The sequence below is a fragment of the Ursus arctos genome, unplaced genomic scaffold, assembly GCF_023065955.2.
Source record: "Ursus arctos isolate Adak ecotype North America unplaced genomic scaffold, UrsArc2.0 scaffold_4, whole genome shotgun sequence".
NCBI lineage: Eukaryota > Metazoa > Chordata > Mammalia > Carnivora > Ursidae > Ursus > Ursus arctos.
The window spans coordinates 17,460,580-17,479,861 of NW_026623056.1; the positions used below are offsets into that span (position 1 = coordinate 17,460,580).

A 19,282-nucleotide genomic window follows, 5' to 3' on the forward strand; every position below is an offset into this window, starting at 1 on the left:
CAGAAAGCTCAGTGGATGGGCTCAACAGAAGAATGGAAAAGAAAAGTTTCAATGGACTGGAAGATAGTACAATAGAAAGTACCCAATTGAAAGAAAAGAGAAAATAGGCTTTAAAAAAAAAAATGGACAGAGCTGTCAAAGCCACGAGACCATAACAACCACCACAACAACAAAATCTAATGTTTGTGTTACTGAAGTCCCCAGAAGAGGGAAAAAAAAGCAGACTGAAAAATGATTTGAAGAAATGATGACTGAAAACCTCCCAGATTTGGCTAGAGATGTATCATATAGGTTCAAGTAGCTGAGCAAACCACAAACAGGATAAACCCAAAAAAAATTCTAGGCCAGGACACAACATATTCAAATTTCTGAAAACTAAAGAGAAAGAAAAAAATCTTAAAAGCAGCCAAGAAAAAATAGTTCCTTACCTACAAGGTAAAAATTCAAATGTAAGTAATCAGAGCAGAAATAAATGACATAGAAACTAAACAAACAAAAAATAGAAAAGACCAACTAAACCAAGAGCTGGTTCTCTGAAAAGATAAACAAAATCAATAAACCATTAGCCAGACTCATCAAGAAAAAAAAAGAAAGAACCTAAATAAATGAAATCAAAAACAAGAGAAGTAACAGGCACCACAAAAATACAAAGAATTGTAAGAGACTACAACAAAAAATCATATGCCACCAAATTAGACAACTTAGAAGAAATAATTAAATTCCTAGAAATACACAATCTTCCAAAATTAAATCGGGAAGAAAAAGAAAATCTGAACAGGCCAACTACTAGTAAAGAAATTGAAAGAATAGGGGCGCCTGGGTGGCACAGCGGTTAAGCGCCTGCCTTCGGCTCAGGGCGTGATCCTGGCGTTCTGGGATCAAGCCCCACATCAGGCTCCTCCACTATGAGCCTGCTTCTTCCTCTCCCACTCCCCCTGCTTGTGTTCCCTCTCTCGCTATCTCTGTTAAATAAATAAATAAAATCTTAAAAAAAAAAAAGAAATTGAAAGAATAATTTATTTATTTTTATTTTTTTTAAATGATTTTTTTATTATATTATGTTAGTCACCATACAGTACATCCCCGGTTTCCGATGTAAGGCTCGATGATTCATTAGTTGTGTATAACACCCAGTGCACCATGCAGTACGTACCCTCCTTACTACCCATCACCGGTCTATCCCATTCCCCCACCCCCCTCCCCTCTAAGGCCCTCAGTTTGTTTCTCATAGTCCATAGTCTCTCATGTTTCATTCCCCCTTCTGATTACCCCCCCTTTCTTTATCCCTTTCTTCCCCTACCGATCATCCTAGTTCTTATGTTCCATAGATGAGAGAAATCATGATAGTTGTCTTTCTCTGCTTGACTTATTTCACTTAGCATTATCTCCTCCAGTGCCATCCATGTTGTAGCAAATGCTGAGAACTCGTTGAAAGAATAATTTAAAGAAGAATACCTATTCTCCTCAAAATATTCCAAAAAGTAGAAGAGGAAGAAAGGCTTCCAAATACCATAAAGGTTTACCAAATTCTATGAGGCCAAAGACACCACACACAAAAAAAGGAAACTACAGGCCATTATCACTGAGGAACACAGATGCAAAAATCCTCAACAAAATATTTGCAAACTGCATTCAACAATACATTAAAAGGATCATTCACCAAAATCAAGTGAGATTTAATCCAGGGATGCAAGGATAGTTTAACACTCACGAATCAATTAATGTGATATGCCACATTAACAAAACAAAGAATAAAAATCATATGATCATCTCAATAGATGCAGAAAAAGCATCTGACAAAATTCAACACCGATTCATGATAAAAACTCTCAGCAAAATGGGTTTAAAGGACATGCCTCAACATAAAGGTCATATATGAAAAACCAAAAGCTAACATACTCGATGATGAAAAACTGAGAGCTTTTCCTCTAAGATAAGGAATAAGACAAGGATGTCCACTCTCACCACTTTCACTCAGCATAGTACTGGAAGTCCTAGCTATGGCAATCAGACAAGAAAAAATAAAAGGCATTCATATTAGAAAGTTAGGAGTTCAACTGTCACTATCTGCAATGACATGATACTATACATAAAACCCTAAAGACTCCACAAAACACTACTGCAAGTAATAAATGAATTCAGTAAAGTTGCAAGATACAAATTAATAACCAGAAATTGGTTGCATTTCTATATATTAATAATGAAGTAGCAGAAAGAGAAATTAAGAAAACAAATCCATTTACAGTTGCACCAAAAAGAGTAAAATACCAAAATAAACTTAACTAAGGAGGTGAACCTAGACTCTGAAAACTATGAAACTGAAGATGATGCAAATAAATGAAAAGACAACCCATGTTCAGGAAGAATATTGTTAAAATATCCATACTACCAAGAGCAATCTACAGATTAAAAGCAATCTCTATCAAAATTTCAACAGCATTTTTCACAGAACTAGAACAAATAATACTAAAATTTGTATGGAACCACAGAAGACCACAAAGAGACAAAGCAATCTTGAAAAAGAAGAATAAAGCTGGAAGTATCACAATCCTAGATTTCAAGATACGCTACAAAGTTGTAGTTATCAAAACAGTATGGTACTATTACACATATAGATCAATGGAACAGAATACAGAACCCAGAAGTAAACTCACACTCAAATATGTGTGACTTAAATGGTCAATTAATCCATGACTAATTAGGCAAGAATACACAATGGAGAAAAGACCGTCTCTTCAACAAATGGTGCTGGGAAAGCCATATAGTTATATGCAAAAGAATGAAACTGGACCACTTTCTTGTATCAAATACAAAAATAAACTCAAAATGGATTAAAGACCTAATAGTGAGACCTCAAACTACAAAACTCCTAGAAAAGAACATAGGCAGTAATTTCTTTAACACTGGCCATAGGAACATTTTCTAAATAGGACTCCTATGGCAAGGAAAACAAAAGCAAAAATAAACTATTGGCTTCTGCATAATGAAAGAAATCATCAACAAAATGGCAAGGCAACCTACTAAATGGGAGAAAATATTTGCAAATGATAAATCCAATAAGGGATTAATATCCAAAATATATAAAGAACATATACAAATCAACACCAAATAAAAACAATAAAAATCATTATCTGATTAAAAATTTCAGAGAACCTGAATAGACATCTTTCCAAAGAAGACATACAGACATTAAACAGACACATGAAAAGATGCTCAACATCACTAATCATCTGGGAAATGCAAGTCAAAACCACATTGAGATATCACCTCACACCCATTAGAATGGTTAGAATCACAAAGACAGTAAGTAAGTGTTGACAAGGACGTGGAGGAAAAGGAACTCGTGTGTATGGCTGGTGGAATGTAAACTGGTGCAGCCACTGTGGAAAACACGTGCATGTGTGGTGGCAAAATATATGCGAAATCTCTGTACCTCCACCTCAATTTTGTTGTAAACCTAAAAATGCTCTAAGAAACTGAAGTCCTAAAATAAATAAATAAATAAAATGTATTTCACCAAAGAGAATATACAAAAGGCAAATAAGGACATGAATGTTAATAGGTAAATGGAGATTAAAATCAAAATGAGTTATCAGTACACATCTATCAGAATGACTGAAATAAAAAGAGCAACACCACCAAACGCTGGCAAAAATGTGGAGAAGAAACTGGATCACTCATACATTGTTGGCGGGAATATAAAATGGTACAATCTCTATAGGAACTAGGTTAGCAGCTTCTTAAATAACTAAACATGCAGTTACCGTACAACCCAGCGACTGCACCCATGGGCATTTATCCCAGAGAAATGAAGACTTTTGTTCAAAGAGAAAATTGTACACAAACGTTTATGGCAGGTTTATTTGGAATAACTAACAACTGGCCACACAAGATGTCCTTCCATGTGTGAACGCTTAACCTATGGTACATGTATGCCATGGGATCCTACTCAACAACACAAAGGAACAAACTACTGATACACTCAACAGCGTGGATGAATCTCCAGAGATTATGCTGAGGGTAGAAAAGCCAATCCCAAAAGGTTACATACTGTACGATTCCATTTATAAAACCTCCTGGAAATGATAAAATTATAAAGGCGGAGAGATTAGTGATTCCCAGAAATTAATGAGGGGGCAGGCCAGGAGGGAAAGTAAGTGTGACTATAAAAGGGCAACATGAGGTAACTTGCCATGATGGAAACGTTATTTACTTTGGCTGTATCAACTGATACTGTACTATAATTTTGCAAGATGCTACCACTGGAAAACTGGATAAAGGATACATGAGATTTCTGCATTATTTCTCACAAATGCATATAAATCTACAAATTATTTCAAAATAAAAAAGTTTAATTTTATTTTTTTTAAAGATTTTATTTATTTGTGTGTGAGAAAGAGCATGCACAAGCAGGGGGAGCAGCAGGCAGAGGGAGAAGCAGGCTCCCTGCCGAGAAAGGAGCCCAACGCAGGACTTGATCTCAGGACCCTGGGATCATGACCTGAGCCAAAGGCAGATAGATGCTTAACCGACTGAGCCACCCAGGCATTCCAAAAAGTTTAGTTTTAAAAAGATTAAAAAAGTGAACACTAAATTGGTTAGAATCAGAAATAAATGAACTTGATAGCCACACAGAAAAAAAAAATTCAAGAAATTTCTGCACAGTGCTCTGACTATATATCCTTCCTAGGATATAGCATAAAGACTCGGGGCGCCTGGGCGGCTCAGTCGTTGGGCGTTTGCATTCAGCTCAGGGCGTGATCCCGGGGTGTTCTGGGATCGAGTCCCACATCGGGCTCCTCCTCTAGGAACCTGCTTCTTTCTCTCCCACTCCCCCCTGCTTGTGTTCCCTCTCTCGCTGGCTGTCTCTCTGTCAAATGAATAAATAAAATCTTTAAAAAAAAAAAAAAAAACTAAAACATGTGAAGAATCTTAAACTTTATTCATCAGTTTGTTGTTGGTATTGGTACTAATGTAATAATCCCTAAACTATCTTGTGGGTAGCTGAGGATAAAGGAAACAAGTAAATATCATGCTGTATTGGAAACCAGGGTTTGTACCCACAGAGAAGTGAGGTACAAATACTGAATGGGGAAAAGTGAAGGATGAAAACACACACACGCACACACACACACACACACACACACACACACACCCTAAATCTGTCCACTGAAAGGGCTTAAATACAGTACCATCCCAGTAGAAATAAACACACCAAAAGCCCAGATAATAGTTTCCATGCCATTCATCACTAAAAGGAACATGGAATCCTTAGAAAAACAATAGATTTCTGGTCTGAGGCAGAGAAATTACTAGGTAAGCCTGGAACAATTTGTTCCAGAAAATAAGAAAGAACTCAAAAAATGATAGGGGCATGTCAAAAGGACACAGAAGCCAGCTTAAAGGGGCTCTCACTGGCCAAATTTAAGACACTTTGAGCATCAAAAAAGTTATGCCACTTAATTATAACAATGAATAAAAAAGAACCAAGTTATCTATAGTAATACTTAAAAAAAGAAGGGATACAGGTAGAAGAGAAAAACCTCTTCTTTATGAAACACCCTCAAATGGTAGAAAGAATGGCAGAATTAGAAAATCACCATTTTGCAACCACCAATGTAATAAGTGACCCAGTTAAGACTCTTCAGTCAATACTAAAATCACTAGGTTAAAGTCTGCCGGAGAAGAGGATATCCGTTCAGTGTCAAAGTAGTCATTCCACAGATACTGTATTAAAAACAAAAGGAATAAAAATTTTTTTTAAAAAAGAGAAGCAACAAAGGGGAAATGGTATCTTTATAATGGACTTGTCAGTTGTTGCCTTAGCATTGCAGCAGTGGAACAACTTGACATTTTATGTCTCCTCATGTGATACTACAGGAAGGCTACAATACCACCTATGTAATACTCTATAAAAATGTTAACCTAAATCTAATCATGATTAAACAATTAAGCAAATTTAAAATATGAGACATTCTACAGTTAACTTGGAGTTTTAAAAAATTTCAATGTCATCCCCCCAAAGTGTGATTATTCTAAAATGATTAAAGGAGACTAAAGTGATACAATAATGAAATGTGATGTATGAATCTCAACTGGACACTGAATTTTTTTTAAAAGTCAACTACAAAAGTCATTTTTTTAAGATTTTATTTATATTAGAGAGAGAGAGAGAGAGAACCAGAGAGAGAGCACAATCAGGGGGAGGAGCAGAGGGAGAGGGAGAAACAGGCTCCCTGCTGAGCAAGGAGGCTGATGAGGGGCTTGATCCCAGGACCCAGGATCATGACCTGAGCTGAAGGCAGAAATGTAACTGACTGAGCCACCCAGGTGCTCCTAAAAGTCATTTTTTGACAATTAAGGAAACTGTATATCAGATGGCATTGCTGAGTTAGTGTTATCTTAGATGTGATTAGTATTATAATTATATAGGAAAATGTCCTCATTCTTAAGAGAGGCATGCTGAAATATTTAGGTGAAATGTCATGATATTTGCAACTTACTTGCATTTTATTTATTTTTTTAAAGAGTTTTTATTTATTTGACAGAGATAGAGACAGCCAGCGAGAGAGGGAACACAAGCAGGGGGAGTGGGAGAGGAAGAAGCAGGCTTCCCAGCGGAGGAGCCTGATGTGGGGCTCGATCCCAGAACACCGGGATCACGCCCTGAGCCGAAGGCAGACGTTTAACAACTGAGCCACCCAGGCACCCCTGCAACTTACTTTTAAATAGTTTAGGAAAATGTTATGTATGCATGCATGTATGTAAGTAGACAGAAAAAGATAAAGCAAATGAGTCTAACAGAATTTTCCATGAAACACCAAATTATTATACTCTTAGTGTTTTTATTTCACTAAAGTCCATTATAAGTGAGATACAGAGGAAGAAATACACATCTGTATTACACCGAAATGTCTAGCTTTAAATGGACAGATAAGCACTAGGCAAGTTAAAGGATTTGTCCTGAAGAGACTGTTCTAGGGCATTGTGCAGACATAGCTGGAGGGATTTATTATACACTGTTGGCATTCCAGATATTGCATGTTTTGGGCAATGTACTTACAGAATATTGTTAAATACCAGAAAACTGAGGACCAAACCAATAATAACGAGAAACGCAAAACAAAAATTCTGTGAACTTAAGTAATTTGCAAAGACTACAATTAAGTTGACCTTGTCCAGCATTCTAGCAGCCAGGACTACTTTATCAAGCAGTACTTCTGCCATTTTTTCCATATAAAATCAGCATTCCAAATGATGGCCAAGTATCACCACAGGATCCTGACAAGGCTTCTAAATCATTCAAGTTAAATATATTCCATTTCATTTTAATACAAGGTAACTTTTATAATATTCTGATCCTTTGAAACCTGTTGAGCCATATTTGTTGTATATGAAAGCTCTCTATTAATTGGCATATCTGATTGACCAGAACTATCCATTGCTTTACAATGGTGGAAAACGGAATACAGAAGTGGCTGGGGGGTTGGAGCACACTGTAAGATTTCATGACAAAAAGTAGATAATCATCACATAGTAACTATTACAAAATAGGCCTTCCAACAATGAGGGTAACAAAAAACTCAGTTATTTCTAAATGTAATATTCAAACTGTGGTTTGAATATCTTTGTTGGTTTTGAGTGTTTAATTGAACAAATGAGTATGGTCACAAAGTGAATTTCAAATTAAATGGGGGCATTTGTGGAAGAGGGAAGTTGCTAGAGTTGGGGACTGATTATCATTATACTATGAGACTAGTACTATTATTATCCCCATATTAAAAATGAGGAAACTGAAAGAGGTTAACTGCTCCCAAACCACAGAACTAGTTAAGTGGGCAGAGCCAGGATTCAAACACTTAGTCCAACACCAGAGCCTGCCCTCAGGATGATTATACTATCTCATATCTCCAATTTTTGTTCGTTTGGTTTTTTTTGAGGAGGGCCTAATGCCCCCCTTTACTGAATGCCTGCAGTAAGTACTTTGCTTTTGTCATTTAATCCTCACAACAACCCTGTGAAACAGGACTTTTATTCCTGTTTTTCAGAGGGAACATTAAGGCTGAATAACCTGTCCAAAGTTACACTGCCAGTAATTGGAGGAACCATAATTCAAAACAGTGTCTGACTCCATAGCCCTTGTCCTTTCTAGGATCACATTCTGCCTTCCTTGTCCTATGTATAAACCATTCCTTAGTTTTCAAAAAAGCAAATCTTCTACTAGACAACTTTTGATTGTTAAACACGTGTTTCTATTATTTGGAATTAGCAACACTTAATTTCTCTAAAAATGTTCTTTCTTGTAAATGAAATTCTACAATATGAGAAAACAAACCTAAATAAAATGAAGGTTTTGGAATGTAGGAAATTATCATAGAAACATCCTCAAAAGTTATCTAGTTCAAGTCCCTAAGTTCCACAGGAGTGGAAGCCAGAGATAATTAATAGTATGCAGGCAAACCTAACAACAAAAAGGAGTGGGGGGCTTGCCCCAGGTAGGGATCAGATGAGGATAGGTGATGACTGAAGCTTACTCTTATACAAATACATTGTTAGTTTTTATTTTATTTTATTTTATTTTTAAAGATTTTATTTATTTATTCGACAGAGATAGAGACAGCCAGCGAGAGAGGGAACACAAGTAGGGGGAGTGGGAGAGGAAGAAGCAGGCTCATAGCGGAGGAGCCTGATGTGGGGCTTGATCCCATAACGCCGGGATCATGCCCTGAGCCGAAGGCAGACGCTTAACCGCTGTGCCACCCAGGCGCCCATTAGTTTTTATTTTATTCATTTTTTCTAAGATTTTTAATTATTTGAGAGAGAGAGAGCACACGCAGAGGGAGAAGCAGAAGCGGGCTCTCTGCTGAGCAGGGAGCCCAAAGCCAGGCTCGATCCCAGGACCCTGGGATCATGACCTAAGCTGAAGGCAGATGCTTAACCAACTGAGCCACCCAGGCACCCCCATGTTAGTTTTTAAAAGCACAGTTTTACAGTATTTGCAACAACTCTGAAAACGCTCATATTGCATACAATTGCCCTTCTTTTTAAAATCAGAGACCAGGGGTGCCTGGGTGGCTCAGACAGTTAAGCATCTGTCTTTGGCTCAGGTCATGATCCCAGAGTCCCAGGATGGAGCCCTGCATTGGGCTCCCTGCTCAGTGGGGAGTCTGCTTCTTCCTCTGCCCCTCACCCGACTCGTGTGCTCTCTCTCGCTCGCTCAATCTTTTTAAAAATAAAATAGAAATAAAAAATAAAATCAGAAACCACCCCCATTTTACTTCATCAGCTTAATTCTTGCTTGTTCCAGAAAGAATGTAAAGCAGCTGAAAATCATCCTCACTGTACCCTGAGTGGAACCAAGTGACCCAGAGCCCTGGTTGCCAGCTAGTTTGTGAAATTCTGATGTACATTTACCATAAGCAGCCAAAGTGACTATGTGTGACTATCGGCAAGTTTCCTAATCTAAAAAATGAGAATAACAATACCTACCCCACAGGGTTGTTGTGAGGTTTAAATGAGCTGACACATGCAGAAAGGTCGTGCCTACATCTATAAAGATCACATGCGAAAAAAGATATGCCTACATATAAGCACAATTGTTATTGCTGAAGTCGATGTGTGTCCATGATTGAAGCACCATGTGGATGGAAGAAACCTACCACTTTATCTCTAGAAAGCTTTGAGGAATCTCACTCAGAATTTAATGTCGCACTTGTCCCCTTAACATCTATATCCTCTTCCTTCAACCACTAGACTAGTAAGAACCCTCATTCCTAGGAAAAAAGCTGCCGTTGACTCCTTTATCTAGTCAGATGACCACTCTGTGGTTTGTTTTTGGTATTGGGGTTTTTTTTTTTTGTTGGGTTTTTCGTTTTGTTTTGTTGGGTTTTTTTTTGCTAGTCTTCACTGTCAAACTTCTTAAATATATTTTCTGTAGCAACTGTTACTGATATAATTGAGATGCCACTTAAGAAAAACAGCTGGCATTACCCTGAGGAAGTCAGAACTTGACTTTGTGAGGTTCCCTTTAGTTGTACAGAAGCAGGAAGACACAACAAATAGGATAACACAAAAGCCACCATGCTCATATACTAACTAATGGAGAGAAGTGTATTTGCCCAAAGGTCCTGACAGTTAAATTCTCTAATCAGCTCCTTCTCTCCCTGTAGGAAATCTATAAATAGAAAACCAAATTATAGCCAAATATTTGTATGATAGTCCAATCATACAGACCAGATATTTAAGCTCTGGACAGTGTTAGTGTTATCACCTTCTCTGAACAGTCCTGAAAAAACACTTGCAAATTCTGCCTCTCCAATTTCCATTTTTCTATATTTCCACGCTGCCCATCCACCTTCTGCTGTAACAGTCTTTCTTTAGATATGTTAATATCATCTATTAGACTACATCAAGTCCCACTCTTCCAGCTTTCAATCTGAAAAAGACAGACATCTTTTAAGATGCCTTCTGCAGAAAACTGAACTCATCTATTATGTGATTTTATTAAACCAACTCTGAGTTCTGCTGATGGCACCAACATCATACCACGTACACTCCCCACCCACCCCTGTCACCTTCTAATCATTTTTTCTTCCTTAATTCTTAACTTAGATTTCATTCCCCCATCACATCCCATGACCTCTTTATCATTCTCATTCTTCTGTATTTCACTTTTGCAACTGTTAACAGTTTTCCACCCATTTCTTAACAACTTTCCCCATCACTGGCTTTAATGGAGCCAAAAAAACGGTTGATGTGCATATTAATTTTAAATAGCTCTGTAGAACCTGTGTAGAGTCTAGGTCCTAGGAATCAGACAGACCTGGATCAAAATTCAGTCTCTACTTTTACTAGCTATGTGCCCATGGGAAAGTTTAGCTTCCGCCTAAGCCTTTTTCCTCAACTGTAGAATGGACATAATGACATAATTGTCTATTTAGTGCTTAGAATAATAAGCTTACTCTGGCATAAAGTAATCACTCAAAAAATATTAACTATAATTTCTGTGTCCCAATTCTCAGCTCCTGTCTTTTTTTTTTTTTTTTTTTTAAAGATTTTATTTATTTGACGGAGAGAGCAAGAGAGCACAAGCAGGGGGTGCAGCAGAGGAAGGAGGAACAGGCTCTGCACTGAGCAGGGAGCCCCATGCTGGGCTCAATCCCAGGCTCAATCCCAGGACCCTGAGGTCATGATCTGAGCCAAAGGCAGACACCCAGGCACCCCAGCTCCTGTCATTCTATTCTTCTCTTCCTACTTTGAAGAATTCAAATAGCTTTGACTAAATACTGCAATTAAATACATTCCTGAAGTTACTGTTGTAGGACTAAACCTTTTACCCTCTTCTTCAGTAATAAAGAAAATCACTATTTGCATATTTTGCCAATATCTAAGAAATAACCTGCTAAAAACTGATTTAATCTTAATATTTTCTTAAAGATTTTATTTTTAAACAATCTCTACACCCAATATAAGCCTCCAACTCACAACCGTGAGATTAAGAGCCACACGCTCCACCAACTGAACCAGCCAGGTGCCCCTAATCTTCATACTCTTTCTTAGGACACTCATTTCCCTTGGTTTCTGTAATAAAATCTGCAAAACAACAACAACAAAAACCTTCCACATTTTTCTTCTCTCCCATTTCTTCTTAGACTCTATTGCAAGTTTATCCGCAACACTCTAAATATTAGTGTTCTGAAGGGAAAGCCTGAGGATTTTCATTTCTCATTCTACGGTCTCTCCCTTGGTGGTGGTCTTGCTTCGTCATGGCCACAACTACAATCTAAAAATAAGTAAATGACTTCCATATTATCTGTAGTGCAGATCTCTCCTCTAAGTTCTAGATCCCTATACCCAAATGCCTACTGACATTACCATGTAATGGCAAGGCAGCTTAAACTCAACAGATCCAAAACTGAATTCACATTCTCCCTGGATTCATTAATCAAAACTGGATTCACAATCCATGTTCAGTCAAACCCTAGCTCATCTCTAGTATTTTGTTAGTGAATGAATGGCGCCACCATCCATCCAAGGTGCATGAAGCAGAAGTCTAGAAGTTATCCTTTATAACTTTCCTCTTCCTCCCTCTACAAATCTAATCTAGTCCAATTTCCACTTATGGATATTACTCTATGAATTTCTGGTTTTTACTAGTATCAAAATAATTTCCCTTGCTAGTTTCACTCCTCTACAGCCCATATTATTGCTATAATGTTAATGTCTTTACCAACTGAAACTTCAGACTTCTCACCTTTCCTATTCATCCCTCCCTTACATCTCAACAATCTAATGTATTACGCCTTCTAAATATTCTACCTACTCTAGCCACAAAATCTACTTTATAATATCTGCATATGATTTATTCTTTCCCATCCCTCTTCCCTAGCCAAGCCATGTCTTTTTTCCTCTCAAAACTCCTCTTGGAATCCTTCACTCATTAATTCCATCCAATATCACTCCTTATGGGGGAGAAAAAACAGTTACACATTCAGAGCCATAGTTTATTTAACCCAATCATCGCTCTTTGACAGCGACAGCTACAGAACATTTCACAGTTCTCCTCCTAGACAAAGTCCTCAAAATCTGCCATTATTCAAATACACTATTTCCTTTAATAATACATCAAATACCACATCTATGTATACATGTTTTATATCGCTTTTATAAATGTATATATTATCAACCTTTTCTATTTCATAAGGTTATGAATTTCACAACTTTAACACAAATCATATATAGCTGAACTTTCTTCGTTTGTTCTGAAATCCCTCTCTCAAGTATCCAAGAGGTCTTCTCATTTCAGCATTTTCTCATTTGGTAAACACGTTGATAGTTTTCTCACATATCATTAGTGATTTTAAAGGAATACAAAAATAAATACAGCATGAATCATGTCCTTACACTCTGCTTCAAAGGGCATGATCCCGCTGTATTCATATTTGTGTCCTAGTTTCCATAACGATGTCTCACAAAGAGAAGGTGCTCAACTACATGTTCAACAGAATTGAGAGAATTTTCCTTAGGACTGATGCTGTAATGTTCGGGAGCGCCGAAAAGCAAGCAGAACTTCTCGAATGTGTGAACTCTGCTTTTTTGTTGTTTTCAGGAAAAACGATATTTGGACTGAAGAAGGGTAGGAAGAACCGCCTCCCAGTATAGGTGAGAAGACTGTAACAGAGCGCCTTGCTGCTCTGAATGAAATGAAGCCCCTCGTGAATGTGACCACTGAGTCACTGCTAGTGGAGGACGCACGCGGACCTGCAGGGCTGCCAAAGACTGGAGACAAGCAAATAAATGTAGATCTGATTTTTTTTTTTTTAAAGAAAGAATAAAAGAGAAAAGAACAGAATTCACAATAGAACAATATACTCGACGTCAATCCTTTTCTAAATTCAGATTATTTATTTAAAAAATAGCTTCTAATCACTTAGAAACAAAAAATGGTAAGCATTTGTGGAACCAACTTAAGTAACCAGACTAACCTAATTTCCTTTTTTTTTTAAAGAATGTCTTTATAGACAGATCATATATCAAAAAGAAGCAATAAAAATAGTATCAGATTTCAACAAGGTATATGACCAGGCTCTCCTTATGCCATATGGATAAGATAAATAAAAGATGGGTAACAGTGCAATTAAGTGATAGCTAATTATTTGAATGACCATAACAATGAGTGTTTCATAATGAAGTGCCATCAACTTGAAGGTCAGTTCTACCTGCAAGGTTCAGGACTCCTATGTGTGGCCCTCTCCCATTTAACGATTTTATCAATAATTTGAATGAAGATGCAAAAGGCTACTATACTATTGCCTTCATCCAATATATGGCTGACATGAAACTAGGGGGCACAAATATGTACTAAGATTAGAGCTGGGATCTGAAAAAACAATGATAAACCAGATAAATGGGCTAATCCTAATTAAGATGAAATTACTTAGGGAAAAACATCTAAGGTATCAATCAGTGTCCACAAAAAAAATAATACATATAGAACTGTGAGGTGGACAAGTCCTATGATTTAACTGCCAAATATGTAAAACAAAAAAAAGGGGGCTTACTGGCTTTAATTGACAGCAATCTTAGTTCAATCTGACAGCAGCAAGCTCAATATCATGAGGGTATCAGAAAAGCTAATGTGATGCTAGCTGGAGCAGTAGCAGTATCTCAAACATGGGAGGCGGCAGACCTGCTCAATTCTGGACTGATTTGACCACAACTGGGATGTTGTGTATCCTTCTAAGGGTCACAGTCTTCAAAGGAGCATAACCATATTGGCACATGCTCAGAACAGAACAACCAGGATGCTCGGGACCCAGGATACCATTCCACAAAAGGAGAGGCAGGAGGGAATAGAGATTTATAAATAGGACAAAACAATGCCTTGAGAGGAAAATGATGGCTACTTTCATTCAGTCACTCAATGAACATGAATTTCAAATCTATTTCAGGCCAGACACTGGGACAATGTCTGAGAATACAGAGAGAAGATAGTCTATGTCCGTGGAATATTCATTCATTGCATATCTGAAGAGCTGAAAAAGCCATGATCTGAAAAAGGATTAGACTGTTCTATATGATTTCATAAGGTAGAAATAAGACCAGTGGAAAGAAGTTAGAAAGTAACTGAGTTGAGCTCCATATGAGGGTATTTTAAGAATCAAAGATGTCTTAAGAAGCTGCCTGAGAACACTGCAAGGCTCCCATCAGGAATGTTGTACTTAGTGGAGAGACTGATGAAATAAGACAGGCACTGAACTGACCATCTTTAATGTTCTTGTATTCTATACTAAGACTCTATACTTCCCTAGGAAATGGACTCTCACCAGATTCATAGTGCTTGTGCACTTCAGCATCACAGGTTTCCTACAGTTGCTACTTCCAACTCTGTACCTTGTTCCTCTCTGAAATGATGCTTTATAATGGGGAACGGATCTGAGAGCAATAGGAATACTGAAATACAGAAAGAAACTGAACCATCAGCACACAGAACACAAAAAAAATCAATACTGTTCAATGTAAAGAAAATGTGGGAATTCTCTACCCTTTAAGTCATAAATTCAATTTAAAATATCTCACTATGTTCAATTAACGTAAACAAGGACTTGTCATGTACTGCATCTCTTGTTGGGAGCCATTTTTTTCTAACCAACAAGGAAAAAGCAATTTTAACTTAAGATCACTCTGAGAAATTGTGTCCTGAATAAACACTCCAAAACCTCCATTATAAGGGTATGTGGAAACTAAGTTTATAACCTATTTCTTTAAAAAATTATTTCTTGGATATAGCAGGCCTAATATCATGAACTAATCAAATTGTGGAATTCTGATTAAATGGCTACTTAAGTTTAATCCATTAAACACACACACACACACACACACACACACACAGGCAGGATAAACAGAGAAAGGGCCCAGCCCGTTTAGTTCTGGCTTTTATAAATTGATTTAATATCATTAAAGCTTACTTTCATGCATTTTATTTTGTAATTTTAAAACAGTCTTATATATTGGCTCTATATGCTACAACTGGGTATTGAAGGAGTTCACCCTTCCAAACTGTTAATATTAACTTCTTGGAAGCCGTCTCTTACACTTCAGAGCTTTCTCAATTTGGATACAATAAATGGGCCACAATTAGATTTCCTAGGGCTCTTTCTTTTAAAGAACAGCCTGGAAAAGACAAAAGTGAGAAAGAAAGGGGAGCATGTTTAACCAACCAGCCCTGAAAAAAAGGCTTCCCCTCTGGTTGTCAACTCTGACGGCGCTCTACTGTTTCTCAATACACTGGTCATTTCAGATAAAAAAGAAAAAGAAAAAATAGATTCCAGTCTTCCTGGGACGGGGAGATCCCCTTTTGTAGAAGTGGCTAAAGCTAGGCTCCCCATGGGATTTCATCTCGTTGCCAAGACAGCGCCAACCGAGGTGTCCGGTGCCAGGGCAGCGGCCGCCCGCCCGGAGCCCAGGGTGGCCCCGGCCAGCAACAGAACAGCCCCAGCCGAGCCCGGAGACCCCGGGGACGCAGAGTCCCAGCCGCGACCCGGGACAGCCTCACGAGCGCCCCGGGACGGTGGCAGAAGGCGGGGAGACGCGGCTCGACTTACAGTGACACCATCCTAGGTGACAGCACCAGTGCAGCTTGAAGCACTTGCCGTGGCTGTGTGTGGCACAGATGGAAAGCCCGTCGCACGGCTGGAAGTCGGGTCTGCGGGCAGCGCAACTCCGCGCCAGGGCCTGAGCCTCGTCCACTTTCTCGCTCTTCCAACCCCGCTCGGGCGCCGACGCCGACGCCGCACTCATTTCCGCTCCCTCCGCGGAGTCGAGGCCGGGAGCCCGGGAGAAGCAGCGTCTGGGCGGGCAGGGAGCCGAGCCGGCTGCAGACGTGGGAAGGCGCGGGCCGGGAGTCACGCCAGCGCGCGGGGCGGCGGCGGTGCTAGTGGTGGCGGTGGCGGCGGCGGGAGCGCGGTGGTCCCGGGCTCACAGAGGAGCCGCCCCGGGCGCTGCGACCGGGGGCTGGGCCTGCCGCCGCCTGCCTCCCTCCGCCGCGGCGCGCGCCTCGTCCCCCCACGCACGCGCACAGGGGCGCGCGCGCCGACCGGCCCCGGCAGGCGCCAAGCGTCGGTCAGCGAGCCTGGCCTCTTCACACAAGCTGTCGGCGTCCCTGCCCGTCACAGCGAGTCCCTGACACACATTCACTCATTCCTCCGAGACCGACCCCGACCGACAGACAGCCGTTGTGAACATACAAGTGCGCCGGCGGCTCGGTATTACAGCCACAGCGGCTCACACGCACACTTCCCGCCGAGCTGGGTCGTCTCGAGAACTCCACCGAGAGCTGTGCACACCGAGGACACGCCCACTCGAGCCGCTCAGTGGGCTGCTCCCTGCGCATCCGCCAGCGAGCTTTTCTCAGACACACAGCCTGTCCCCACACGCGGCTCACAGTTCCCTCGTACACGCCTCCCAGAGTAGGCACAGCGGCCCCTCGGAGGCGCGCGCGCGTTCACGCCGGCGCGCTCTCCCCCAGGCCAAGCCTCCCGCTCCGGGCGCGGCCACTCCGCCGCCGCGTCAGGCGCCCAAGCCTCCCGCCCTGGGCCGCCGTGCCCACGGGAACCGTGTTCCGCTGGCCCTGAGGGCGCCCTCCCACCCAGTCCCAGTCTCCGCGGGGGCTGCAGCCCCACCTTGCTGAGCGGGAAAGTAACCTGGGTGGGTGAGTGTGTGTGTGTGTGTGTGTGTGTGTGTGTGTGTGTGTGTGTCAGAGAGAAAGATGGATCTGTGGTGCACAGGACTGGTGTGTGGAATGTGCTGCGTGGCTGTGTGGTTTGGTGTGTATGTGGTATGTGCGCGTGTCATTGTTGAGTATCTGTGGTGGGTGTGTGTGTAGTTGGATGTGAGGAGTGTATACATGGTACATGTGGAATGTGTGGAGTGTGCATGGTGCATGTGACCCGTGACACGGTGTGTGATGAGGTGTGCGGATACAGGAGAATCTAGTACGGATGTGCACGACCCATGTGGAGTGTGGGCGGTGTGCATGTTTGTGTAGTAGAGTATATGTGGTCTGTGTGGTATGTGCAGTTGTGTATGCGTGTACACAGTGTGCGGGTGGATGTGGTTACATATGTACTGTGTATAGGTGTATGGTATATGTGCCGTTGTGGTACCTGTGACCGGTATGTCGAGTGTGTGTGCACAGTGCATATATGGGTAGAGTTGGGTGTGTGTGGTACATGTGGGTGTGGACACACAAGCAGGACTCCTGTCTGCCATGGACTCTTGTGTGTGCCTTTGTGTGTGAATGCCTGCCCTGGCCAGTGGGTGTGACTGGCCTGGATGGTGACTGCGGCTCCTTCACACAATCAGCTTGCCTTCTTCCCTCCTGGGGACAAGTTGCTCCAAATAGATTTTCCATGCCAGGCTCAGCTGCTGAGAACCCACCCTGGGCTGGATTCAGTGAAGAGAAAACAAACCATTTGCTCCCAGGGAGCATGGTTGGGAATTAGTGTTTCCCTGCAACAAGGCCAGACCTAGCCTCGAACACAGAAAAGGAGGGGACCTACTCTTGTTATTTGCCAACCGTTTTTCCGAGCAAAGGAAAATGCCTGTAATTGCCAAGGTTCAGGGAACAACAACAAAGCCTTTCAGTACAAATGCTGTGTGGGAACATGTTTATGCCCAGGTCCACTTTCTCTGTTACTTTATTCCTTTCCTGCTTTGCACTGACAAGGAGACTCGTCATGGTTTTGAAATAACGAAATTCATCTTCAAGCACTGAAAATCCTTGCTGCCATAAGCAATCTTTCATAATTTTCCCTTTTATTTAACCTTGGCTTGAGAAGGGAAATGTAATTTGCATATATCTGACTCTAGTGAAGTCTTCATTTATTAGGGGTTAGGGAGAGACTCAATTTGGTGGGAATGGAATTTTCAAGAAAGGTCTCAATCAAAATCACAAAATATGGTTCCCCCAAAACCTAACATTGAAAACCCAGCTATAAATACGAAGCCTCATCTCTTCAGCTTCACCCCAGGCGCCCCTCTCCTGAAAAAAATCCTAGTAAAATATATCCCTGACTCATAAAATCTATCTATCCTGGCTATTAATTTCACAGTCTGACCCACCTCAGAATAACATGTGTAAAAGGAAAACTTAATCAAATAAATCCTTAATCCATTATTGCTATAGCAAGCCAACCCAGAATTTTTTGAACAAAGGGGGATGGATTCCCATCTCTTCTACCCTATTTCCCTCCTTCCTCAACCCATAAGCTCTCTAATACGACCCATATTATATAAGGTCTTATAAAGAATCTTTACAGCATTTTGCTAATATTTAAACAGCATCCTTCCCCTGCCTTCTACTCTGGGTGAAACATGTTAGAAGATTCTGCTATATATGAAACCATATCATCTCAGCTAGTGAAAAATGAGCATGAGAAATAATGCAATATAGCGCTTTAACCAGGAGGCAAGGTAAATTACCCAAATACCCTATTTTATGTTAGCCACATGATTTGAAGCTGAGAAGCCTTTACATTTTCTATAACACAAAACTCATTTCATCCCCTTGCCCTAAAGATGCTATTAACCTCTACTGTCTGCAGTGGAGCTGGAGGAAATAAACGTCCTGTGACCTCTCAAACATATATACATACAGCCTTCGAGATGTGTTGTCAGGACACAAGTATTATGGTGGAAAATATATACAGAAGTAGAGATGCTAGTATAACGAACCTTCTTGAACCCATTGCCTGGTTTCAATAATGATTAACTCATTCTTGTT

The 19,282-nt window shown here is 40.4% G+C and overlaps 1 protein-coding gene across 1 annotated transcript in view; it reads right to left on the reverse strand.

Annotated features, from left to right (window-relative positions):
- The window catches only part of CUNH3orf70 (chromosome unknown C3orf70 homolog), a 78,093-nt gene extending 61,532 nt beyond the window's left edge, over nt 1-16,561 (reverse strand). Inside the window, exon 1 of the mRNA XM_026497354.4 lies at nt 16,104-16,561. Within this exon, the coding sequence (XP_026353139.1) occupies nt 16,104-16,299 (196 nt within the window). The 5' untranslated portion in view covers nt 16,300-16,561. The remainder of the gene's footprint in view (nt 1-16,103) is intronic.
- Nucleotides 16,562-19,282: the final 2,721 nt, after the last annotated feature.